General features: G+C 49.4%; 1 protein-coding gene across 2 annotated transcripts in view; it reads left to right on the top strand.

Moving 5' to 3' along the window:
• Positions 1-25,429, top strand: part of BRAP (BRCA1 associated protein) — a 37,914-nt gene extending 12,485 nt beyond the window's left edge. For both annotated transcript variants that reach the window (XM_062182101.1, XM_062182100.1), the window contains exons 5-12: positions 1,036-1,149; positions 3,882-4,030; positions 13,389-13,464; positions 14,251-14,389; positions 14,730-14,839; positions 17,145-17,234; positions 19,720-19,823; positions 23,060-25,429. In XM_062182101.1, the coding sequence (XP_062038085.1) occupies positions 1,036-1,149; positions 3,882-4,030; positions 13,389-13,464; positions 14,251-14,389; positions 14,730-14,839; positions 17,145-17,234; positions 19,720-19,823; positions 23,060-23,423 (1,146 nt within the window). In that variant the 3' untranslated portion in view covers positions 23,424-25,429. The remainder of the gene's footprint in view (positions 1-1,035; positions 1,150-3,881; positions 4,031-13,388; positions 13,465-14,250; positions 14,390-14,729; positions 14,840-17,144; positions 17,235-19,719; positions 19,824-23,059) is intronic.
• Positions 25,430-26,281: the final 852 nt, after the last annotated feature.

Genomic DNA, 26,281 nt, shown 5'->3' with positions numbered 1-26,281 from the left:
CCATTTGGTTTGCAACAGCAACTGGGAGTGGAGCCAGGACTTGAACCTAGGTACTCTGATGCGGGATAGTCTGACTGGTAGCTTAGCTACTCAGCCTTCGGCTATTGGTTGTATTTTTTTTAAAGATTTATTTTATTTATTTGAAAGAGTTACAGTGAGAGGGAGAGACAGAGAGAAAGGTCATCCATCCTTTGGTTCACTCCCCAGATGGCTGCAATGGCTGGAGCTGCGCCAATTTGAAGTCAAGAGCCAGGAGGTTCTCCCGGGTCTTCCACATGGGTGCAGGGGCCCAAGGACTTGGACCATCTTCTTCTGCTATCTCAGGCCATAGCAGAGAGCTGGACTGAAAGAGGAGCAGCAGGGACTAGAACCGGCGCCCACATGGGATGCCAGAGCTTTAGGCCAGGGCATGACCCACTGCACCACAGCGCTGGCCCCTATTGATTGTATTTTAAAGGATGGTTCATCGTGACCTGTCCCAAGAGTTTTTGGTTATGGTGTTAGACATTCCTGATGGGATCTTTATCACATGTTAGTATCATTTGATTGGAGCTGGTTTTGTTCTTACACCAGTTCCACTGATCTTGTGTTTTTTAGCATAAATGCTAATACTTGTTTAAAAAAGCACTCAGTTGTCAGTTATGATTTAGATTCACGCTTTGCAAAAATGTTTATTTTCAGCTACTACAAAAGTGATGACTAGAGGGAGAAAAATCATTATTATGGGAAGTGTTGACTATTGCTCTTTGAATATTCAAACTGAACTAGCTGTCAACTTGCTGCATTTCAGTTCTTTCTGCCGGTTCAAGTGTAAACCCTCACATGACCAGGAAAGTTGTTGGGATCTAGAATACTGACCTGTAGAGTTTGATTAGTCTACCAGCCCGCTAAAGCAGATGTTACTTCTGGCAGCTGGCTTTTTTCCTAAACATAAATTTAAAAAGTTGATGAGAATAATTGAAGCCATGCATCTTCAGTATAAAGCAGATTTTCAGGATATCTGATTTATTTTCTTTTCCCCTTTGGTCTACCTAGACGGATGCCGATAGTTTTTATATGGCATGCAATGGCCGCCAGTTCAACTCCATAGAAGACGACATTTGCCAGCTGGTGTACGTGGAGAGGGCGGAAGTGCTGAAATCGGAAGAGGTGGGTATGAACGGCCCTCTGAGTCGAGTGACATAAAAATTAATGTTCAGATATCTTTACAAGTGTCCAGAATAGGCCAGTCCATGGAGGCAGAAAATAGACTAGTGGTTGCCAGGGCCTGGAGGGAGAGAGGAATGGGGAGTGACTGCTCACAGTTGTGGGGTTTCTTTTTGATAGAAATGTTTTAGAATTAGATAGCAGTAATGGTTGTACACCTTGGGAATGTACTGGAAGCCCCTGACTTGCATACTTTAAAATGGAGAATTTTATGTAAATTTTATACTGTTTTTTGAAATTGAAAAAAAAAATTAGGGAAAAAGATGCCTGCTTTGTTGAAATTAAATGTTTAAAAATTAAATATTACAGATCAATAGAGCATAGCCTAGAGCCAGAAATAAATGTTTTTGTTTTAAATATTAGCCCTTAATCTCCTTCTCGATTTTTTTTTGAAAGATTTATTTATTTATTTGAAAGAGTTAGAGAAAGAGAGGAGGAGACGGAGAGAGAGATCTTCCATCCACTTGTTCACTTCCCAAATGGCCACAATGTTTGGGCCCGGTCTAAGCCAGGAGTCAGAAGCTTCTTCTGGGTCTCCCACATGGGTGCAGGGGCCCAAGCACTTGAGCCATCCTCCACTGCTTTCCCTGGCACATTAACAGAGAGCTGGATCGGAAGTGCAGCAGCCAGGTCCTGGACCGGTGCCCACATGGGATGCTGGCATCTCAGGTGGCAGCTTTACCCGCTTGTACCACAGCGCCGGCCCCTTGATTCTGTTTTGATAGCAGTTTTGTGACTGCTGTGATCTCATGGCCTCTTTAGGAATCTCTGCTGCAATAAGTGCTTACTTGAATCATCTTATAAAATTCAGTTCTGTGATATTTTTAAGATTTCTTTTAAGGTAGACATAAAGATCTTTCTATCTTGAGATCACCTTGATGGAAATAAGTTCTAGGGGCCTGTGCTGTGGCGCAGTAGGTTAATCCTCCACCTGTGGCGCCAGCATCCCATATGGATGCCAGTTCGAGTCCCGGCTGCTCCTCTTCCATTCCAGCTCTCTGCTGAGGTCTGGGAAAGCAGTGGAAGATGGCTCAAGTCCGTGGGCCCCTGCACCCATGTGGGAGACCAAGCAGAAGCACCTGGCTCCTGGCTTCGGATTGTTGCAGCTCTGGCCGTTGGAGCCATTTGGGGAGTGAACCAACGGAAGGAAGACCTTTCTCTCTGTCTGTCTCTCACTCTCTCTCTCTCTCTCTCTCTCTAACTCTACCTCTCAAATAAATAAATAATATTTTTTTTTAAAAAAAGAAAAAAGTTCTAATATGCTCGTTCAGTCACTAAATTGAGGGAAATAAAATTTAATAAGTACTAAAGATGGCTTCCCTGTGCTAGGTGTTGTACTTTCCTCTAAATAAGGAATAAGTGTTTTTTTTTAAAGATTTATTTATTGGGGCTGGTGCTGTGGCATTGTGGGTAAAGCCACCGCCCACATTGCCAGCATCCCTGCACCCACATGGCAGACCCGGAAGAAGCTCCTAGCTTCGGATCAATGCAGCTGCGACCATTGCAGCCATCTGGGGAGTGAACCAGTGGATGAAAGACCTCTTTCTCTGCTTCTGCCTCTCTGTAACTCTGCTTTTCAAATAAAAAATAAATCTTAAAAAATTTTTTTACTTACCTTACTTTATTTGAAAGAGAGAGAGATCTTCCATCTACTGGTTCATTCCCCAACTGGTGGCCAACAGCTAGAGTTGGGCCAGGCTGAAGCCAGGAGCTCTTCTGGGTCTCCCACATGGGTGCAGGGGCCCAAGCACTTGGGCCATTTTCCTTTTCTTTCCCAGGCACATTAGCAGGGAGCTGGATCAGAAGTGGAGAATCGAACCAATACCCATATGGAATGCTGGCACTGAGGGCAGCAGCTTAACCTGCTAGGCCACAGTGCCAGCCCCAAGGAATAACTTCTTGAGAGGTTTCCTTTCAGTGTCGGCTCTTTGGGGCCTGTGAAAGACCATGTTTTCCCCCCAGGTCCCTCTAGGTGTGCTTCCCCACCTTCGCCTGGGTAGTTCCTGCTCGTCTCTGGCTTGCAGGGCTCAAGTCAGACGTCGCTGTCTCAGGGGCACTTTTCCTGACCCCTAGACTGCAGGCTCCTATTTCATAATGTTGTACTTTCCTGTACTTTTATTTAGATTAATTTTGTCTCTGTGTTTAATTAATGAATAAGTAAAACCAATGTTGTTGATGTGTTACATTTTAATTTGCTGTGTGGAAACTCATTCAGCTCTGTTGCTATTCTTCTTTTAGTACTTTGGGTTCTCTTAGAATCATAGACGTTTGTGGTGAGGGCTGGGGGTCTGGTAACATTTTAGATTTATCCAAGAGTATCTCAGAGTTCATGGAAAAGTGGAATTAAATGATTAGTTTGGTTCGTAACATTTTTGAAATAACTGTGTAATTTATACATAGTACGCGTTGTGAAGACCCTTAAGGCTTTGCAGCATCTCCCGTCATCGAATGTCAGCGGGGAGAGCAGGGATCCTTGCCGACTTTGTTCAGCATTGTATTCCCGGTCCCTAGCACAGTGCTGGGAGTGAAGGAAAATCTTACCAATTACTTGTATAGAGCAATAATGTTGAGAAAATCCTGCCAGGAGTCAAAAAGCAACAGGAAAACAATTGTCAAGAACAAAACAAATTACTGATGGATGAAGAGTGAGGCTCACGTGAGATGTCTCCCTGCAGGGCGCCAGCCTCCCAGTGATGGACCTGACTGAGCTCCCCAAGTGCACAGTGTGTCTGGAGCGCATGGACGAGTCTGTGAATGGCATCCTCACCACGTTATGTAACCACAGCTTCCACAGCCAGTGTCTGCAGCGCTGGGACGACACAACGTGAGTGCCGGCGCTGTCCCCCTCCGTGTCAGCACCCATGATGGCTTTTCCCAGATTTAAAAATAGCTACCACCAAAAATGAATCACTCCAAGTATTTGACTTTTTAAATCTGGCCCTACAGTAGTTAAGAGACCACGGGCTGGTCCTTCCAGTTTTCCCTTCCCTCTGTCTCAGTTCATGTGGGAAGCTGCATTCTTAGAACAGGTCATTTGTAGAGAGCTGATCCCGAATCCTCGCCGAATTTCCCAAAGCAGCATGAGTTGTCTTTGCCTTCCAAGAGCCAGAGAATGGAAGAAGAAGAAGAACTAAGCGTAGCTCAGGCTTAGGCCAAAATGAAACCTAGATATGAAGTCTCCATCACTTGTACTTGGGGTCTGCCCTTCACTTCTGCATTCTTATCAACCAGGCTCCGTGGCCTAACATTTCAGGGTTTTTTGGTTTGTTTTAAGATTTACTTATTTATTTTGAAAGTTGGAGTTAGAAAAAGAGTGCTTCCATCAGCTGGTTTACTCTGCAGAAGGCTGCAATGGCCAGTGCTTCGCCAGGCCAAAGCCAGGAGCTTCACCCAATTCTTCCACATCTGTGGCAGGGGCCTCAACACCTGGGCCATCCTCCACTGCTTTTCCCGGTCCTCTAGCAGGGAGCTGGACCAGAAGTGGAGCAGTCAGGATACAAACTGACACCCATATTCTCTGCTGGGTTCACAGGTGGCAGTTTAACCTACTGTGCCACAACACGGGCCCCAGCATTTGAGCTTTCTCAGGCTGTTGAAGGTTCAGTGTCCGGTAGGAATAGCAGCCGCCAAGTATGAGGCACACAGCTATAGTGTCCTGATTCCCGCTGTGCAGGAGGCCTTAGTAGTTGGCAACGTTGCTGTAGACAAAGAACTGAGATGGCAACGGTGCATTTTTAAGTGGTTTTCCTAGATCAAGAGTAGCTGCTCCCTTGGCAGGCTGCACTGTGGGAGTTAGAAAGGTATACCAGGTGCTGGCCTCAGGAATTCCCCAATACACAGAATGGCTGAGAATGACATAGTCACACAATGTAAATGTGAAATCGCAGTCTTAATCAGTGTTAAGAAAGAACGATGCGCAGCTGGGGTCTGACACAGCCAGGGCCACTGGAGAAGTGAGGTTCCAGAAGGTTAAGTAGGAGTTAGCTGGGTGAGCAGTAAGAACGGGACGAGGCAGTATTGGGGAGGAGATGTGCAGGGCCAGAGTCTGGAGGTTAGGAGGGGTGGAAGTCCACAGGCGTCTGTTTACCCGCAGGTGGTCCAGTAACCAGGAGAATGCCAGCTGGCTGTCACAGAGCAGGGGCCTGGCCTGGCTTACACACTGCTGTGTCCCCACACCCGGTAGGGTACCTAGTGCACAGTAGGGGTGCAACAGATATTGGTGAAAAAGAAAGAAACCCTGGTTTTCCATAGCTTACTTAGTTGGACAAGAATTTTGCCCCAATTCCATAGAGTCCTCAGTCAATTCTGGTTTTCACTTGGGAGTTCTTCAGAGAATTGTCCAGGTTTACATTTGCCTCGAACAAGGCAGCAAAGACAAGCATGACGTGTTTGTGTATGCTGTGTCCGTCTGCCGGGCCATTTCAGTTTTAGGCACTTCTGTGCTCCTGCCACTCCGCTTTTACTTTTGCACTGCTAAACTCCGTGGACCCACAGCATTTTTTTTTTTTTTTTTTTTAAGATTTGTTTGTTTATTTGAAAGAGGGGAAAAGAAGGAGGGAGGAAAAGAGAGAGGGAGAGAGGTACACAGAGATCTTCCATCTGCTGGTTCACTCTGTGGATGGTCGCAATGGCCAGAGCCGGGCTAGGCTGATGCCAAGAGCTTCACCTGGGTCTCTCGTGGGTGCCAGCGGCCCAAACACTTGGGTCAGCCTCTGCTGCTTTGCCAGACCTTCAGCAGAGAACTGGATTAGAAGTAAAGCAGGGGCAGGTGCTGTGGCGCAGTGGGTAAAACTGCTGCCTGCAGTGTGGGCATCCCATATGGGTGCTGGTTCAAGTCTCGGTTGCTCCACTTCCAATCCAGCTCTCTGCTGTGGCCTGGGAAAGCAGTAGAGAATGGCCCAAGTCCTTGGGCCCCTACACCCATGTGGGAGACCCAGAAGAAGCTCCTGGCTTCAGATCGGTGTAGCTCTAGCCATTTCGGTCATCTGGGGAGTGAACCAGTAGATGGAAATCCCCTCTCTCTCTCTGCCTCTGCATCTCTGTAACTTTGCCTTTCAGATAGATAGATAGATAAAATCTTTAAAAAAAAAAAAAAAAAACACACAAAGCAGCCGGGGCTTGAACCGGCGCCCAGGTAGGATGTGGCTTTACCTACTATGCCACAATGCTGGGCCCTGGAACCATAGCTTTTTTTTTTTTTTTTGACAGGCAGAGTTAGAGAGAAAAGTCTTCCTTTTTCTATTGGTCCACCCACCCAAGTGGCTGCTGCAGCCATTGCGTTGCAGCCGGCGCGCTGTGCCAATCTGAAGCCAGAAGCCAGGTGCCTCCTCCTGGTCTCCCATGCGAGTGCAGGGCCCAGGGACCTGGGCCATCCTCCACTGCCTTCCCGGGCCACAGCAGAGAGCTGGACAGGAAGAGGAGCAACCGGGACAGAATCTGGCGCCCCAACCAGGACTAGAACTTGGGGTACTGGTGCCGCAGGTGGAGGATTAGCCTAGTGAGCCGCGGCACCGGCCGGAACCATAGCATTTTAAAGTAGGAATTTCCTCAGGAACCACCTTGTCCAATCCTATCTCCTCACTTTATCGAGGAGGAACTGAGTCCCGGAGGTGAGAATTAGCATGCTCAAACTGTCATGGCCAGAGAATGTCAGAACTGGGACAAAAATGAAACCCACTGTATAGGGGTGAAGCATTGTGTGTACTCGCAAAGGCATGCAGTTGATTTAGTGAGTGTTTTTGGAACCTCAGAATACACGTGCTACAGTGGTCGGTGCTGAGAGGAGCAGTCAAATCCAGGCCCTCCCTGAGGAAGGTGAGCCTGAAGGCAGTTTACACGTGTGTGTGCATAGGTTCGTGTGATTCAGAAGAGAGACGGAAGGAGCCAGAGACAGTGCCGCAGCCCTGATGCCGTAGGAGGGCTGCCGTAGGAGACAGCAGGGGCGCCTGGTCTGTCCCATGAGGGAGGGGCTGCCCTAGGAGACAGCAGGGGCGCCTGGTCAGTCCCATGAGGGAGGGGCTGCCCTAGGAGACAGCAGGGGCGCCTGGTCAGTCCCATGAGGGAGGGGCTGCCCTAGGAGACAGCAGGGGCGCCTGGTCAGTCCCATGAGGGAGGGGCTGCCCTAGGAGACAGCAGGGGCGCCTGGTCAGTCCCATGAGGGAGGGGCTGCCCTAAAAGACAGCAGGGGCGCCTGGTCTGTCCCATGAGGGAGGGGCTGCCCTAGGAGACAGCAGGGGCGCCTGGTCTGTCCCATGAGGGAGGGGCTGCCCTAAAAGACAGCAGGGGCGCCTGGTCTATCCCATGAGGGAGGGGCTGCCCTAGGAGACAGCAGGGGCGCCTGGTCAGTCCCATGAGGGAGGGGCTGCCCTAGGAGACAGCAGGGGCGCCTGGTCAGTCCCATGAGGGAGGGGCTGCCCTAGGAGACAGCAGGGGCGCCTGGTCTGTCCCATGAGGGAGGGGCTGCCCTAAAAGACAGCAGGGGCGCCTGGTCTGTCCCATGAGGGAGGGGCTGCCCTAGGAGACAGCAGGGGCGCCTGGTCAGTCCCATGAGGGAGGGGCTGCCCTAGGAGACATCAGGGGCGCCTGGTCAGTCCCATGAAGGAGGGGCTGCCCTAGGAGACAGCAGGGGCGCCTGGTCAGTCCCATGAGGGAGGGGCTGCCCTAGGAGACATCAGGGGCGCCTGGTCAGTCCCATGAGGGAGGGGCTGCCCTAGAAGACATCAGGGGCGCCTGGTCAGTCCCATGAGGGAGGGGCTGCCCTAGGAGACAGCAGGGGTGCCTGGTCAGTCCCATGAAGGAGGGGCTGCCCTAGGAGACAGCAGGGGCGCCTGGTCAGTCCCATGAGGGAGGGGCTGCCCTAGGAGACAGCAGGGGCGCCTGGTCTGTCCCATGAGGGAGGGGCTGCCCTAGGAGACAGCAGGGGTGCCTGGTCAGTCCCATGAAGGAGGGGCTGCCCTAGGAGACAGCAGGGGCGCCTGGTCAGTCCCATGAGGGAGGGGCTGCCCTAGGAGACAGCAGGGGCGCCTGGTCAGTCCCATGAAGGAGGGGCTGCCCTAGGAGACAGCAGGGGCGCCTGGTCAGTCCCATGAGGGAGGGGCTGCCCTAGGAGACAGCAGGGGCGCCTGGTCTGTCCCATGAGGGAGGGGCTGCCCTAGAAGACAGCAGGGGCGCCTGGTCAGTCCCATGAGGGAGGGGCTGCCCTAGGAGACAGCAGGGGCGCCTGGTCTGTCCCATGAGGGAGGGGCTGCCCTAGAAGACAGCAGGGGCGCCTGGTCAGTCCTATGAGGGAGGGGCTGCCCTAGGAGACAGCAGGGGCGCCTGGTCTGTCCCAGGAAGATGTCAGAGAAGGCCAGTATGGAAGGGCTCACCGAAGAAACTCAGAATTAGGTTTGGAGAGAAGACAGAAAGACTTTAATTGTCAATTTTTTTTGTTTGTTTTGTTTTTTGTTTTTTTAATTTTTGACAAGCAGAGTGGACAGTGAGAGAGAGAGAGAAAGGTCTTCCTTTGATGTTGGTTCACCCTCCAATGGCCGCCGTGGCCGGCGTGCTGCGGCTGGTGCACCGCGCTGATCCGAAGGCAGGAGCCAGGTGCTTCTCCTGGTCTCCGTGGGGTGCAGGGCCCAAGGACTTGGGCCATCCTCCACTGCCTTCCCGGGCCATAGCAGAGAGCTGGCCTGGAAGAGGGGCAACTGGGACAGAATCCGGCGCCCCGACCGGGACTAGAACCCCGTGTGCCGGCGCCGCAAGGCGGAGGATTAGCCTGTTGAGCCACGGCGCCGGCTCTGTCAAGTATTTTTTTAATAGATGATATATCCCAGGGTGCTGGTTGTCTAATGCAAATAAGTTTATTTTTCTCTATGCTTTATTATTACTCCCCTATTACATTTTCATTTTTGAAAGATCATTCTAGCACATGATCTACAATCTAAATTAGATTTCAGAATTAATTTTTTTTTAAAAGTTCCATTTGTCTTTTTTTTTTTTTAATGAAATATTTATTTACTTGAAAGTCAGAGTTGCACAGCAAGAGAAGAAGAGGCAGAGAGAGAGAGAGGTCGGTCTTCCATCCGCTGGTTCACTCCCCAGATGGCTGCAATGGCCGGAGCTGCGCCAATCTGAAGCCAGGAGCTTCCTCTGGGTCTCCCACAATGGTGCAGGGGCCCAAGGACTTGGGTCATCTTCTACTGCTTTCCCAGGCCATAGCAGAGAGCTGGATCGGAAGTGGAGTAGCTGGGACTCGAACCGGCACCCATATGGGATGCCAGCACAAGCAGGCAGCGGCTTTACCCAGATGCCACAGCACCGGCCCCCATTTGTTTTCTTATCTCACCTCTGCCACAGCCATCACACTGACAGAATGATACAAAGATGGTTTCTGCCTTTGACCAAACTGCTAGTTACTCACCAGCTGCCATTTCTTTCTTCTTTTCTTTTTAAGATTTATTTATTTATTTGAAACGGAGAGGGAAGAGAGAGAGAGAAAAATCTGCTACTGCTGCTTCATTTCCCAAATGGTTGCAACAGCCACGGGTGAAGCCAGTCCAAAACCAGCAGCCAGGAACTGCATGTTTCTCCCATGTGGGCGGCAGGGGCCCAAGCACTCGGGCAGTCTTCTGCTTTCCCAGGTGCATTGGCAGGGAGCTGGATTGGAAGCAGAGCAGCTGAGACTCACGCGTACTCTGATATGGGATGCTGGCATCACCGTGGCATCTTTACTTGCTGTGCCACAACGCTGGCCCCTGGCTTCCATTTCTGCTATTTCTTTGAGTTTGTGCTCTGTCTCCTCTTTTGTTACAGAGACGGACTTGGCTCTTTCCCTTAGGAAACACAGACAGGGCCTTCTTGTCCGTGATGGGAACCTCATGTCCTTCCTGCTTGTTTCCTTTTCTTAGTTTTCTGTACTCGGTTGGGGTGACACATTGATACTAGTTATATTTTGAGCATTCTTTCTTCTTGATGCCAATTCAGTCAGGCTCAATTATAACCCACTTCCTGTCATGTTTGCACAACCAACAAAAATATACCTGACGTGGGCTGGTGTTGTAGCTGGTTAAGCCACTGCCTGCAACACTGCTATTGCCTGAGGGTGCCGGCTCATGTCCCAGCTGCCCCACTTCTGACCCAGCTCTCTGTTAATGTGCCTGGGAAAGCAGTGGAGGATGACCTGAGTGCTTGGACCCCTGCCATCCACATGGGAGATCCTGATTTAGCTCCAGACTCCTGGCTTCAGCTTGGCTGGGCCAAGTTGTAGTGGCCATCTGGGGAGTGAAGCAGCAGCTGGAAGATCAATATTCTCTCTCTCTCTCTCTCTCTCTCTCACTCTCTCTTTTTTTTTTCCCTCCCTCCCTCTCTCCCACTCTCTCCACCTCCTCCTCCCTCCTTTTCCCTCCCTTCCTTCCTCCCTCCTTCTTTCCCTCTCTTCTCTCTGTAACTCTGTCTTTCAGATAAGTAGATAAATCTTTTCAAAAATTTATTCCTGGGGCTGGTGCTGTGGTACAGCAGTTAAGCCACCGACTGCAGTGTTGTCAACGCATATGTGGGCACTGGTTCGAATCCTGGCTGCTCCACTTCCAGTCCAGCTCCCTGATAATGTGCCTGGGAAAGGAGCTGAAGATGACCAAAGTGCTTGGGTCCCTGCACCTGCATGAGAGACCTGGAAGAAGCTCCTGAGGCTAAGCTTCAGATCGGCTTAGCTCTGGCCATTGTGGCCACTGTGGGGAGTGAACCAGTGCATGGCAGATCTCTCTCTCTCTCTCTCTTCTCTCTCTCTCTCTCTCTCTGTCTGTCTGTCTCTCCCTCTTTCCTGCTCTGTAACTTTGCCTTTCAAATAAATAAATAAATCTTAAAAAAAAATTTATTCCAGGGGTCAGCATTATGGTATAGGTATAGCAGGTTAAGCTGTCACCTATGAAGCTGGCATCCCATATGAGTACCAGTTCAAGTCCTGGCTGCTCCACTTGTGATCCAGCTCCCTACTAACACACCTGGGAATGCAGTAGAGGATGGCCCAAGTGCTTGGGCTCCTGCACCCAAGTGGGAGACCTTGAAGAAGCTCCTGGCTTTGGCCTGGCCCAGCCCTGACTGTTGTGGCCATTTGAGGAGTGAACCAGTGGATGCAAATCTCTCTCTCCCTCTCCCTAACTCTGCCTTTCAAATAAATAAACCTTTATAAATAAATAAATTAATCTCTATATATGTGTGTATATGTATTTATGAATATATATTCCTGACAAGCACTTACCATTACTTTCTCTTGAGTATAAGCAAAGGGTTAGTGGATATTTTTTTTTCAGGTGGTTTTTATTGGCTCTTTTTTTAAAATTTTTTTTTTAATTTTATTTTTTAAAATTTTTTGACAGGCAGAGTGGACAGTGAGAGAGACAGAGAGAAAGGTCTTCCTTTGCCGTTGGTTCACCCTCCAATGGCCGCCGTGGCTGGTGCACTACTGCTGGTACACCTCGCTGATCTGAAGGCAGGAGCCAGGTGCATCTCCTGGACTCCCGTGAGGTGCAGGGCCCAAGCACTTGGGCCATCCTCCACTGCCTTCCCGGGCCATAGCAGAGAGCTGGCCTGGAAGAGGGGCAACCGGGACAGAATCCGGCGCCCCGACTGGGACTAGAACCCGGTATGCCGGTGTCGCAAGGCGGAGGATTAGCCTGTTGAGCCACGGCACCGGCCTTTTTATTGGCTCTTTTATACATTGAAACTTGAATACTCAATGGAGCACTGGTATCTTTGACATGATATATATAGTGTGGTGAGATGTCTTGTGCATTTCAGAAAGTACATCAATATCCTCCTTTTTTTTTTTTTTTTTTGACAGAGTGGATAGTGAGAGAGAGAGAGACAGAAAGGTCTTCCTTTTTTGCCGCTGGTTCACCCTCCAATGGCCGCTGTGGCCGGCGCATCTCGCTGATCTGAAGCCAGGAGCCAGGTGCTTCTCCTGGTCTCCCATGGGGTGCAGGGCCCAAGCACTTGGGCCATCCTCCACTGCACTCCCTGGCCACAGCAGAGAGCTGGACTGGAAGAGGGGCAAATGGGATAGAATCTGGCGCCCCAACCAGGACTAGAACCCAGTGTGCCGGCGCCACAAGGCGGAAGATTAGCCTTTTAAGCCACAGCGCCAGCCTCTCCATTATTTTTCATTTAGTAAAATGTACTGTAGATTTGAGAGCCAGCTGTTGGGATGCTGGCATCACATGTGGTGGCTTTACCCACTACACCACAACTCTGGGCCCTCAAGTCTTCATTCTTACCCATAAGTATTTTTTTAAAGATTTTTTTTATTTACTTGAAAGTCAGAGTTACACAGAGAAGCAGAGAGAGAGACAGAGAGAGAGAGTTCTTCCATCTGCTGGCTCACTCTCTAGCTGGCCACAATGGGCGGAGCTGTGCTGATCCAAAACCAGGAGCTTCTTCCGGGTCTCCCACATGGGTGTAGGGGCCAAAGCACTTGGGCCATCCTCTATTGCTTTCCCAGGTCATAGCAGAGAGCTGGACTGGAAGTGGAGCAGCCGGGACTTGAACCAGTGCCCACCTGGGATGCCGGCACTGCAGATGGTGCCTCTACCCCCTTAAGCCACAGCGCCGGCCCCACCCATAAATAATTGAGCTTTGCAATCTGAGATTTAGACAGAAGAATGGGAAAGGGTATGAGGCAGATCAACATTTTTCCCCTTATCAAGATTTTGTATGCTTTCTTTTTGTTTAAGATAGGTCAGGCCAGCACTATGACACAGCAGGTTAAGCTGTGGACTGCTGTGCCAGCGTTCCATGAGTGCGGGTGCGAGTCCTGGCTGCTCCACATCTCATCCAGCTCTCTGCTAATGCTCCTGGGAACACAGCAAGGATGGCCCAAGTGCTTGGACCCCTGCAGCCATCTGGGAGACCCTGATGAAGCTCCTGGCTTCAGCCTGGCCCAGCCCTGGCAGTTGTGGCTATTTAGGGAGTGAACCAGCAGGTCGACGATCTCTCATTGTGTCTCTCTACCTCTCCCCCCACTTTCTAACTCTGCCTTTCAAATAAATAAATCTTTTTTAAAAAGTGAAAAACATTTGTCTTTTAAATGATATATACTTATTTATGATAAAAATAGCATAGTGATAATTTTTATGACTTTCAGATTTCATAACTGGAATCTTTTATATTTAATGGGTGCCATTGTCTCTTGGTGTCCTGGCCAGGTGTCCCGTGTGCCGGTACTGTCAGACGCCAGAGCCAGTAGAAGAAAACAAGTGTTTTGAGTGTGGTGTTCAAGAAGTAAGTAATGGGTGGTAGAAAAGAATGATGAGCACAGCTTTAATTGTCTGGGATTTTCTTCTCATTGTGGTTTAAATTTTTTAAAAAATTCATTTTAAGACTGATTTTTTTTCTCTTTGTGTCTAGGGTCAGGCAAGACATGAATACAAAAATTATGTGACTCCTAAGCAAAATTTTTCAAGTTTTTGCACTCATTTATTTATTTATTTTCAAATTTATTTAACAGAGTTATAGACAGTGAAAGAGAAAGACAGAAAGAAAGGTCTTCCTTCCATTGGTTCACCCCCTCAAATGGCCGCTATGGCTGGCGCTGCACTGATCCAAAGCCAGGAGCCAGGTGCTTCTTCCTGGTCTCCCATGCAGGTGCAGGAGCCCAAGCACTTGGGCCATCCTCCACTGCCTTCCCGGGCCACAACAGAGAGCGGAACTGGAAGAGGAGCAACCGGGACTAGAACCCGGCGCCCATATGGGATGCTGGTACCATAGGCGGAGGATTAACCAAGTGAGCCACGGCGCCGGCCCCTGCACTCTGTTGTTTTAAAAGGCTTGGGCTTTTACTGATGAGCTGAATCTTTTGCTTAGTATTTACATAGTGCTCTTAAGAAATCAAAGCGAAGAAATTGATTGAGCCAGAAAATGGACCTTGATGGCTGGCTTTTAGATTCCTACTGATTGAAGACCCCTGTGGAGACAACGCCCAGTCCCCTCCAGTCAGTCCCTTCCCACCTGGAGTTGGCCAGGTCCAGTATTTTTATTTATCTAACGGAGATCTTCCCTTCTTGGCAGAACCTTTGGATTTGTTTGATATGTGGCCACATCGGATGTGGACGGTATGTCAGTCGACATGCTTACAAGCACTTTGAGGAGACACAGCACACGTATGCCATGCAGCTCACCAACCACCGAGTCTGGGACTACGCTGGAGGTGAACACCACTCTCGTTTTCTAAGTTGGACTCTTTCTGTCTGGCAGTGTTTCTGTGGAACCTCCTCTCGCTCACAGTCTGGAATGTCATCTTCCCAATGACATTCTCCTGGGCCTCTGAGGGTACTAGGCCTGAGCCTCATTTCATAAAGAGAATTAATACTTCCACTCTTGCCTGCTCTCTCTCTCTCTCCAAATTTCAAATGATTTGACCCACTTTTAAAGAAATAAGATACTTCATTTAGGTCTATAAAAATGAAAGTTTTGCCAGAGGTGGAAACATGTGAAGACCCTTTTCATCCTGAAGAGACGCGCTTTCATTGACAACTTCTTTTCTTTAGATAATTACGTCCACCGACTGGTTGCAAGTAAAACAGATGGGAAAATAGTCCAGTATGAGTGTGAGGGCGATACTTGCCAGGAAGAGAAAATAGATGCCTTACAGTTAGAGGTAAGACTTTGATCAGTTGTCACTGACATCTGTTCCAACTCGAAAGGTTGCTTGGACTTTTAATTTTGCCATTCACTCTGTATCTAAATTTTTTTTTCCAAAAAGTTTTATCATTCCTGTGAAGGATTATTAAAATATTTTCATTCCATCTGTTTTTCTTTGGAAGTCTGAGCTTTGCTGTGCTTAATGTTTTCAATGTGATATTCCTAATTTAATGTGGTATCTCAAGTTCAGGGTAATTAATTGTCTGTCTCCCATAGCTGCAGTAAAGCTGGAAGTTAAGAAATGTTCTCACTGGCATCACAGTAGCAGTTAGAAACTGAGCAGACCTGGCCAGAGGAAGGAAGCCCCAGTAGCATTTGTCCAACCTCAGGAGCTTTCACGTAGACGAGGCTGGCATTCTGTGAATTGGATGCTTTTCTATTCAGCTGTGTACTCAAACTATGTATTTTTTTTTAAAGATTTATTTATTTGAGAGGCAGGGTTACAGAGAAAGGCAAAGACACAGAGAGAGCTCTTCCATCTGCTGGTTCACTCCCTAAATGGCCTCAAGGACTAGGAAGTGGAGCAGCTGGGATTTGAACCTGCACCCATATGGGATACTGGTGCTGCAGCATGTGGCTTTAAGTTGCTGTGCCACGATGCCAGCCCCTCACACTATGTATTTTATAAATTAGAGGCCTGTGTACTTAAAGCCATTTGAGGATATTCACGTACTTGAAGAAACAGCAGAATTAATACAATCTGATTTTTCTTCATAGCAGTATATCATATGTACTATAAAGCTGATACATAAATTTTATGTAAATGAAGGGGAAGTTTAACATAGTCCTGTTTTAAATACTTTAACCTTGGGAGGAAATAGACATTGCAAAACTTGCTCATCTGCAGGTTTTCAGTAAAGTGGCGTAAAGTAAGGCTGACGTTACCATTAATAAAATATGGTTTTTGGAATGAGTAACTCTTCCACATTGAGAATGAGTGTGAGCATTCTGTTTATTCAAGAGGCGTTTATTGAGGGCTGCACTCTGTCCACCGCTGTCCTTGGTGCTGCAGGCTCGAAGCGAACTCCCCGCCCTGCAGGCACGAAGCGAACTCCCCGCCCTTGTGGAGCGTACGTCCTCACGGCCCAGACGTTCCGATCGATCATCCCTTCCCTGCACTTTTGCTGTTCTAGAGTGACCCCTAAACTAGGGATGTGCTCTTGCTCCCTGTTGGCCTGGGCCTACCCTTCCCCACATTGCACAACACAGTACCCCACCGCCTTGCACAGACCCCATTGCTCTGTCCTCGGCACCCCAGCCTCATCAGTGTTGCAGCTCATCTCTGAAGAGATTCTAAGCATCCTCACTCTGTTGTGGTCCAAGATCAGATCTTGGTCTTTGTCAGTTTCCTCCTGTCTGCCAAGAGCCCTTGTAGCTCCAGCCTTCTCAGCTCCTACTGTCATTTACTGTCCGTCCCCTCCCTGTCCTTACCCAGGGCTTCATTCATTCATGCAGTCAGGCAGCAAACTTCCGTAACCCCCGCATATGCCAGCGCTGGAGACACTGAGGCAGAGATGCAGTCCAGGTGACGGGCACGTAGTGGTGATCAGGTGCTCTTAGTGATAGGCAGGTGGCTGTGAGCTGCGAGGGGCAGGACAACTCCCTAGAGGCAGGTAAATGGATGAGGGGGTTTGAGTTATGCATGACCACTGTAGTTCTTGTTTTGTTTTGCTTCTTCTTAGATTTTATTTATCTGTTTGAGTGGAAGAGTTACAGAGAGAGGGAAAGACAGAGAGAAAGGTCTTCATCCTTGCTAGTTCACTCCCCAAATGGCCACAATGGCTGGATCTGGGCCAATCCGAAGCCAAGAGCCAGGAGCTTCTTCTGGTCTCGCATGTGGGTACAGGGGCTCAGGCATTTGGGCCATCTTCCACTGATTTCCCGGGCCATCAGCAGAGAGCTGGATCAGAAGTGGTGTAGTCAGGACACGAACCGGCACCTATATGGGATGCTGGTGCTGCAGGCCAGAGTGTTAACCCACTGCACCACAGCACCAGCCCCCTGTAGTTCTTCTTAAAGTCAGCTTGGCTAGCGTCAGTTCTTATAACTGAATACTCCCCCAGCTGGAACGTAAGCCCCAGGAGGATAAAAGTGTAGTTGTCACGTCTGTCACCCAGCCCAGCGCTGGTTAAGCAGGTTGGAACTAAGTGTGGACACTCTCACAGCTACATATTCTCTCTAGATCGTGAAAGGTCAGGTTTTAATTAGGTTTCAGAAACTTGACAACAGTGACTTAACGTTTTGATATTTTCTGTTTCCAGTATTCATATTTACTAACAAGTCAGCTGGAATCTCAGCGAATCTACTGGGAGAACAAGATAGTTCGGATGGAGAAGGACACAGCAGAGGAAGTACGTTTCTGGTTCGGTGACTGCTGAAATGTCTGTGGCCAGGCAGTCTGTGGCGGGCGGGGGAGGCGGCGTGCAGGGGAAAAGGAATCCTAGACACTTCCCTTCTCAGCCCGATAACAACTACAGAACCGTTTGCCTCTGGAAAGAAACCTTGGATTTCAAGACCTGAGTGTTCTGGGTACTGGGGGAGGATCTTAGGAGGGTTGGTTGGTTTGTTACTTCAATCAGGTTTTCTAATGCCTCGTGTAATTCCATTTTAAAAATCAGAAGTATATACATGAGAGTTTGTAATTTGAGTCAGCCAGTTGGTTTGTCAGCTTAGGAACAGCTGCTGTGAGGAGCTGAATGTGAACTTCTGAGGCAACAAAATGGCGTTCAGCCTTTTAAATAGAAGGAAATAAATTTGGGCAGAGACACCGGCGCGTCAGTGCTCACCCTGCTGTTTCGCTGGTCAGGGGCCGCAGTTCCCACGTTTCCAAAGGCCACCATTCACCACTCTGGCGTGTAAAAGAGGAAAGTAGCGTGGTCTTGGTGGGAACTCGGTTGCAGGGCCTGGAACTCTACCTGTGTGGTTTTTCTCTTTTCTCCAGAAAGTTCAAGGAACCCTGAAGATTCCAAAGAAGGTAGTTTGAAAACCAAGGGGCCCCTGAGGATTTGTGTGTAATTAGGCCCTAGAAATCATTTTCTGGTGTGGAACACTATCTAATTCGGTAATTCCCTTAATAGTAGATAAACACTCTTACAATTGCCACATGAATATTAGTGACGTTGTGAGTCCCTACCAACACCGGAGCCTTCAGCTGGGGGCTGCAGAGCTGAGCCTGGGGCCACCTCTGTGGTGGTCGTGACTGCCCTGCCGCTGAGCGGGCGGGGCCCCAGCGCTTGCTTTATGCTGGGCCCATGGGCCCCAGCTCTCAAGTATGTCCATAAATGGAAAAAAATCGATTCTTAACTCCTTTTTTGTTATTTAGATTTATTTATTTATTGGAAAGTCAGAGCTACAGAGGGGGCTGGCACGGGAGGGGGTTCTTCCATCTGCCTGTTCGCTCCCCAAGCAGCTGTAATGGTCAGGGCTGAGCCAGGCTGAAGCCAGGAGCCTGGAACTCTGTCCAGGTCTCCCACATGGGTGGCAGGGGCCCAAGCACTTGGGCCATCTTCCGCTGCTTTTCCCAGGCCATTAGCAGAGAGCTAGTTCAGACGTAGAGCAGCCAGAATACAATCCCGTGCCCATATTGGATGCCAGTGTCACAGGTGGCAGCTTTACCCACTACACCACAGTGCTGGTCCCTTAACTCCAGTTTAAAAATGATCTTGGCCGGCGCCGTGGCTCAACAGGCTAATCCTCCGCCTTGCGGCGCCGGCACACCGGGTTCTAGTCCCGGTCGGGGCACCGATCCTGTCCCGGTTGCCCCTCTTCCAGGCCAGCTCTCTGCTGTGGCCAGGGAGTGCAGTGGAGGATGGCCCAAGTGTTTGGGCTCTGCACCCCATGGGAGACCAGGATAAGCACCTGGCTCCTGCCATCGGAACAGCGCGGTGCGCCGGCCGCAGCGCGCTACCGCGGCGGCCATTAGAGGGTGAACCAACGGCAAAAGGAGGACCTTTCTCTCTGTCTCTCTCTCTCTCTCTCACTGTCCACTCTGCCTGTCAAAAATAAAAAAAAAAAAAAAATGATCTTTAGTGAAAAATGATTGGTAAGATTCCTACGAGAACCTTCCAAACGTTGAGTGTCTTTCCAGAGGCGCTTGAAGTCACTTGACTCGCTAGTCCTTCACGGGGCTTGACCGTGGCGCCCAGGGAAAGTCGGCCTCGGGGAACACTGAGCAGAGGCAGAGCGCTGTCGCTGCCACTCAGGGTCAAGTTATGGACTCAGCGAGGGGAGCGGCAGCTCCACTGTCGCCTCGCTCAAGGCTTTTTCTGCAGGATATCCGGCATGACTGCCTGAAGTGCTTCCTGCAGACCCTTGGGCTCCGCTGGTGATTCTCTCCACCCTTGAGGAGTCTTCAGGATTGATCACGTTCCTAAGGCCAAGGGCAGGGAAAGGAAACACTGAACCCCAAGTTTACTCTTAGGTAGGGCTGTGGTGGAGGCGAGGGCAGCCCCATGCAGGAAGCTTCAGCTGCTTGAAAGAATGCTTTGTTTTCTGGTAACAAATGTTGTTTATCCGTAAGTTAGTGAATGACGCAACCCTTTGTCCTGCCACTGTCCTCGTTCTGACCCGTCCTGTGGCCAGTAGCACCCCCAGTGGTAGGGCGTGGACAAGGGGAAACTGCCCTGATTCTGGGTTTTTCTGGAGAAATTCTTGTTTTGGGGCCTCATAACTTGTTCACATAGGGCAGAAGAAGGGATCGGTTGAAATTCATCATTGTGGACTTCCAAATTTGGTTTGTAAAAATTTTATCCAGATAATTGGGGAGGGGGAGTTATGACTACCCCCAGAGAGCATACAGTTTTGCTTCACAAATGAGTATGATTTCTGTCCTTTCAGATTAACAACATGAAGGCCAAGTTTAAAGAAACGATCGAGAAATGCGATAACCTGGAACAGAGGCTGAGTGATCTCCTGAAGGAGAAGCAGTCTGTGGAACGCAAGTAGGTACAGCCGGGGTGTCCTTGACTGAACCGTTTACCATGATGGACTCTGTAAACACGTATCGCCTGCATCCCTTTGGGAACACCTGTCTTTCAAGTGTGTTCATCACCAGGTTTTCCTGGGTGTCCCTAAATGGCGAGCAGACGTACTGTGACTGCTTGTAGAAGTGCAGCAACCTTGCCCGAGGGGGGATGCAGCGTTCCCCCCTAGTGTCTGTGTGCTGGGGCCGTTACAGTGTCTTCTAGTTTTTGTTTTTGTTTTTTTAATTTTTGATAGGCAGAGTGGACAGTGAGAGCGAGAGAGAGAGAGAAAGGTCTTCCTTTTGCCGTTGGTTCACCCTCCCAATGGCCGCCGTAGCTGGTGCGCTGCAGCCGGCGCACCGCGCTGATCCAAAGGCAGGAGCCAGGTGCTTCTCCTGGTCTCCCTTACAGGTGCAGGGCCCAAGCACTTGGGCCATCCTCCACTGCACTCCCGGGCCATAGCAGAGAACTGGCCTGGAAGAGGAGCAACCGGGACAGAATCCGGCACCCCGACCGGGACTAGAACCTGGTGTGCAGGTGCCGCTAGGCGGAGGATTAGCCTATTGAGCCGCGGCGCCTGCCCTGTGTCTTCTAGTTTTACCTTCAGCAAGCAGAGTCCTTCCGTCAGGAGCCTGCAGCTTCTCGGAGCCGCGGAGCTGAGAACTGGCAGTGAGGGACCAGAGTCCACCTGAGCCGAAGCCGTGCGCGGCTCTGTCCTGGGCAGGAATGGAAGGTTGGCGAGAGCGGATATGGGGCAAAACATTCACAAACCGCACAGCAGGAACATCCCCCATTGCTGCTGTTTAGGGAAGAAAGTTGCTTTTGATTGAAATGATCCTTCCGGTTTAAGGTATTTTTAAAAGATTAATTTGTTTGAAAAGCAAGTGACAGAGATATCTTCTGTACACTGGTTCACTCCCAAATGCCCACAGCAGCCAGGGCTGAGCCACACCAAAGCCAGGAACCAGGAACTCCATCTGGGTCTCCCACATGGGTAAAAGCTACTCAGTGGAGCCATCATCAGCTGCTTCCCATATTAGCAGGAGCTGGTTCAGAAGTGGATTGGAGTGGCTGGGACTGGAACCAGAACCAGTGCTCATGGGATGTGAGGGTCCCAGGCAGCAGCTTAACCTGTAGTACCACAATACCAACCCCTGTGGGTTGTTAGACTAAAAAAAAAATGTATTTTTTACCTTCATACAAATGGATAAAAAAAAAGAAACCTAACTGTACACCATAAATGTGCAATTACTGTCTCACTTATACTTAAAAATATATATTGAAAGCAAGTAATTGGTCTTTTGAGGGGGAGTAATTGGTCTTTAAGGAAAAACTTTTTGGAAACATTTGGGAATAAATTTAGACTTATAGAAAGGCTGCAAAGGTAGTATGCAGGGCTGCTGTTTGGCACAGCAGTTAGGACGCCTGCATCCCTTATCAGAGTGCCTGGTGTGAGTCTTAGCTCCTCTGTTTCTGATCCAACTTCCATGGGTCTCCCACATGAGTGTCAGGGGCCCAACTAGTTGAGCCATCTTCCGCTGCTTTCCCAGGCTCGTTATCAGGGAACTGGATCAGCAGCAGAGCAGCTAGAACTCAAACCAGTGCTCTGATACAGGATAGTGGGTCACAGGTGGCGGCTTTACCCACTGTGCCACAATGCCAGCCCTAGAGGCAACCATCATCGATGGTACCAGTGAATATTCTTCTAAACCTTTAGCTCTGCCCACATGTCTCACAAAATCTTTTTATTTATTTATTTGAAAGAGTTACACAGAGAAGGAGAGGCAGAGAGAGAGAGAGTCTTCCATTCGCTGGTTCACTCCTCAGCTAGCTGCAGCGGCCCGAGCTATGGTAATCTGAAGCCAGGAGCTTCTTCCAGGTCTCCCATGTGGGTGCAGGGGCCCAAGGACTTGGGCCATCTTCTACTGCTTTCCCAGGCCATAGCAGAGAGCTGGATCGGAAGTGGAGCAGCCGGGACTCAAACTGGTGCCCACCCAGGATGCCGGCACTGCAGGCACTGCAGGCCTCGCCTCAGTGCTGGCCCCTTTTTTTTCATACTACACATTCAGACTCATGTTCTTTGTATCAGTTGCTTGGTACTCCAATATATGAATTACCATAGTAATTTTCCCTTTAATTTACTTATTTAAAGGGCAGCGAGACAGAGACAGAGTTTCCATCTGCTGGCTTACTTCCCAAATGCCTACAATAACGGGCTGGACCTGCAAAAGCCAGGAGCCTGGAACTCCATCCAGGTCTTCCATTGGGGCAGAAATCCAAGTACTTGGTCCATCATCTGCTGCCTCCTAGGGTACAGATTGGAAACAGAAAGCTGGAGTGGAACTTGAGCCAGGACACACCCCGGCACACTTTTGATATGGGGTGTGGATGTCCCAGGCAGCATCTTAACCACTCTGCCAGTGCCCATCCAGTGTGAATCAGCTCCCTGATGATAGACACTCAAGTGAGCTCGAGTCTTACACTGTTACAGACAGTGCTGTGCTGAGCATCTTCTCCATGTGTCTTTTTGCATAGTCCTGAATATTTTTATTATATAGAATACCTGTGTCAAAGGACCTGTGAATGTTCTCCTCCTGCAGCCATTGCCAGGTTGACTTCCAAAGTCTATCCAGCTGATGCTGCAGTGCCAGTGTGTAGGAGTGCCTCTTTTCCCAATTCTAAGCTCCTTGGCATTCTGATACTTAAAAATGGTATCTCAGATGGTGTTTTAATTTGTAATTCCTCCCTTATGAGTAAGATTGGGCAGCAAGAACGGGACACTCCCAAATCTTGAAAACCCTTTGGTTAGAATAAGCACGTTTTTTTCCTTCTCCAGCAAATGCAGTGAGGTCAGAGCACTTGACTCTTCAAGAATGTCACTTATCCTCATAACTTCCTTATCACAGTTATCTCGAAGGCACCTATTTAACCACTGACCTCAGAGAAGCAGAAGTTTTGCCATGAGTCACAGAATAGTTTCTGCTATTGGAAAACTTCTGATGCTTAAAACAAAAGTATCTTGAAGGAACACTTGGGTTAACTGGAGCAAAATTCTTGCTTTGTGCAGCTGACTGCTAGGTCGGCAAACAACACAGGAGGGAGGGGTCTGTTCTCCATGGATTCGGAGGCCGTGGCTCCTCTGTGCAATCCCAGAGCAGAAAGAGGACTGTGTCAGCAAATGAAAATGTGCTTTGTCTTCCTTTGTTTTGCAAAAGGTGCACTCAGCTAAACACAAAAGTGGCCAAACTCACAACTGAACTTAAAGAGGAGCAGGAAATGAACAAATGTTTGCGAGCCAACCAGGTCCTCCTGCAGAACAAGCTGAAGGAGGAGGAGAGGGTGTTGAAGGAGACCTGTGACCAAAAAGATTTGCAGATAACAGAGATCCAGGAGCAGCTGCGCGATGTCATGTTCTACCTGGAGGCGCAGCAGAAGATCAACCACCTGCCTGTTGAGGCACGCCAGGAAATCCAGGAGGGACAGATCAACATCCCCGTGGCTGCTGCCTCCAGCCCCTCCTCCTCAGGGGGCCCTGGGAAGCTGCCCTCCAGGAAGGGCCGTAGCAAGAGAGGCAAGTGACCCTCCGAGAGACAGACCTCCTGAGACTGGGGTGTGCCGGGACCCTCAGCTCCCTGTGCGGGTGGGCCCTAATAAGTGCAAGTGAGGATCTCGCCACAGTTGTTCGGCTTTTTCATTTGCTAGCGTGCGGTGTATTGAATGTAGAGGGTGCCGACTGGGAGAGCTGATGGAAAGTTGAATAGTTCACTAACCTCAGACGTTCTGATGACCACTTTGCCTTCCTGCTTGGTAGATGTCCCAACTCTGCTGTTCATTTTTCTCTTGTATTTATTGAGTTGGTATTCTTGACATGCAGTTCTGCAGTTCTGGGGTAGGTTTAAGACATTAAAGGTTTTTTCTTTTTTTTTTTTTTTGTAACCTCAAAGGTATTGTTACCTAGCACTAAAGCACCACACCTCCCTGAGGTGGCCACAGCTGTTTTGAAGGTGGTTCCCATTGGCTACGGAGAAGTTAGGAAAATTCCCTGCCCTTAGTCTCCTGTCATTGTCATCCCTCCCTCCCTTCCTCCCTCTGGGGAGTTAAAGAATTGTTTGAATGTTGGATGAAAAGAGACTGGGGTTGTAAAGCTCGCACTGGCCTGTGGCCAGCAGCCATCCTTCTTGCTCTCAGGCTAGCCAGAAAGCACAAATCACTGGGGGCCGACTGAGTAGACCCCGTGTCAGAAAAAATGGTGGCAGTTGCACTTTGTTTACTTCTGGTGACCCCACACATCATTATGAACCTCAGATAAGAAAGGAGGCTTCATGGCTGCTCCAACACTCAGATCTGAGTGGATTTCCTAGCATCTAGCAACAAGAAGCAGGGAGATTTACCATCTCTGTGGAAATGGAGGAGGCCTCTGACGAGCTAATTATGCATTTTGCTGGGATCAGTGTTTTCTGAATGTTTACAGAAGATTAGGCTGCAGGTTCAGGTTGCAGCTAGAGGGAGCTTGGGCAGATTGCATTTATGCTTTCACGGTAGAGCCAAAGGCTGATTCTGAATCCTACCATGGGGATTTCCGCAGAGCCCCCTGCACAGCAGTCATGCGCTGCTTCTCTGGGCCAGCAGAGGCTGGGTCCTTTCTCCAGAGCCATAATCATCCAGCAATCCGTAACTTACAGAAATGGAGCCAATCAGTCCAGGCCCTTGTTGGAAGTTAGCTTCTAGGTGAGGTGGCTGGATAGGTTAACAAGATGAACCATTAAATGATGGGTTTTGTTTTCTGCTTTATAATTAGCCAAAGGTTTCCAGTGACCGCATTTCAGAAGTGTTTAGCCTGTGAGCAGGCCTCGTCCCCTTTGATGTCCTGTGTGTCTTACATGTTACTTGTTAATGCACCAGCTGGATCCCCAGTGCCATCCATCTCTATGGGACTTGCTGCAGCATTTCCCCAAAAATGTTCCCTGTAACTTTGCAGAATGAATGTACTCGGATGTTCCTAACCTTCGCTAGGGCACACCAATCCGCAAGTCCTCCTGGGGCTTGATCACAGCTGTCCTAGAGCAGGAGAGGGGATGTAAAGCAGACCCTAACTCTCCTGCCTATAGAGATTCTATTTTATTTAAATCTATTTTTACACTAGTTAGAACCCTGCTGCTTTGGCCGAGGGCGTGTCTTGCACGTGTGACCTTGAGGAATTGCAGCACGCTAAGGAAGAGAATTAGAAGCCGTTTACAAAGCACACGCTCATTTCTCTGATTGCTCCCATCAAGCAGCCCCACCACCAGCTGGGAAACGGAGCCTTTTGGCACAGGTGGGATAGAGCTCCCAAAGGCCGTGCCCAGAGCAGTGCGCAGATCAGCAAAGGTTTCCAGATTAGTTGAAGGTTTCAGAATGTTCCAGAAAAAAAGAAAAATCTTAACAAAATGTGTAAAGAAAGTGTTTTTTAAGAAGGGCCAAAGAGTCATGTTTAAATTTGACACAGTAACATAAGATAGAAGCCGTTAGTGTTCTCTTCAAGAAGTGAACCAGTTAATACACCCCTATGACCTTGAACAATGACATTGCATTAAAATTACCAAACTTTGGAATTATTTTGTCCTGTGTGAAATTTGTGTGTCTACTCGACTTTTGGTTGGGAGTCTGTGTCAGCATCTCAGTGTCCCTGGCCCGGATTCAGAGGCAGGAGGAAAACGTTTCAGTAATACGGCGAGGAGCCAGATGACGGCTTCCTCCCACTTCTCCAGCTAATGGAAATGGGCTGAACCAGACCGGCGGAAGCCAGGGAAAGTCTTCTCAACTTAGAGGCTTGGTGTAGGGGGACCCAGGCGCCACAACTCTTAGAAAGTGAACAGTTGTTACACCTGAGACTCTGTGGGCCCTCCAGCAAGCTGGGTTTTTGTTGTTGTTGTTGTTGTTGTTTTGTTTTTGACAGGCAGAATGGACAGTGAGAGAGACAGAGAGAAAGGTCTTCCTTTTTGCCGTTGGTTCACCCTCCAATGGCTGCCGCGGCCGGCGCACTGTGCTGATCTGAAGGCAAGAGCCAGGTGCTTCTGCTGGTCTCCCATGGGGTGCAGGGCCCAAGCACTTGGGCCATCCTCCACTGCACTCCCTGGCCACAGAAGAGAGCTGGCCTGGAAGAGGGGCAACCAGGACAGAATCCGGCACCCCGACCGGGACTAGAACGTGGTGTGCCGGCGCCGCTAGGCGGAGGATTAGCCTGTTGAGCCACGGCTCCTGCCTGAGTTGTTTTGTTTTTGTAGACTGTCAACAAATGTGACTCATGAAAATGCTGCCATGGTTTGAACAGGATGTGGTTCCAAGCTCATGCAGACCACGGGTGTTGTGGGGCCCAGGTTAAGTGGCGCTGTGACGCCAGCATCCCACGCTCGTACTGGTTCCAGTCCTGGCTGCCTTACTTCTCTTCCTGCTGTTGC

The sequence above is a fragment of the Lepus europaeus genome, chromosome 23 (assembly GCF_033115175.1).
Source record: "Lepus europaeus isolate LE1 chromosome 23, mLepTim1.pri, whole genome shotgun sequence".
Classification (NCBI taxonomy): Eukaryota; Metazoa; Chordata; class Mammalia; order Lagomorpha; family Leporidae; genus Lepus; species Lepus europaeus.
This window is presented reverse-complemented; position numbering and strand designations above follow the sequence as displayed.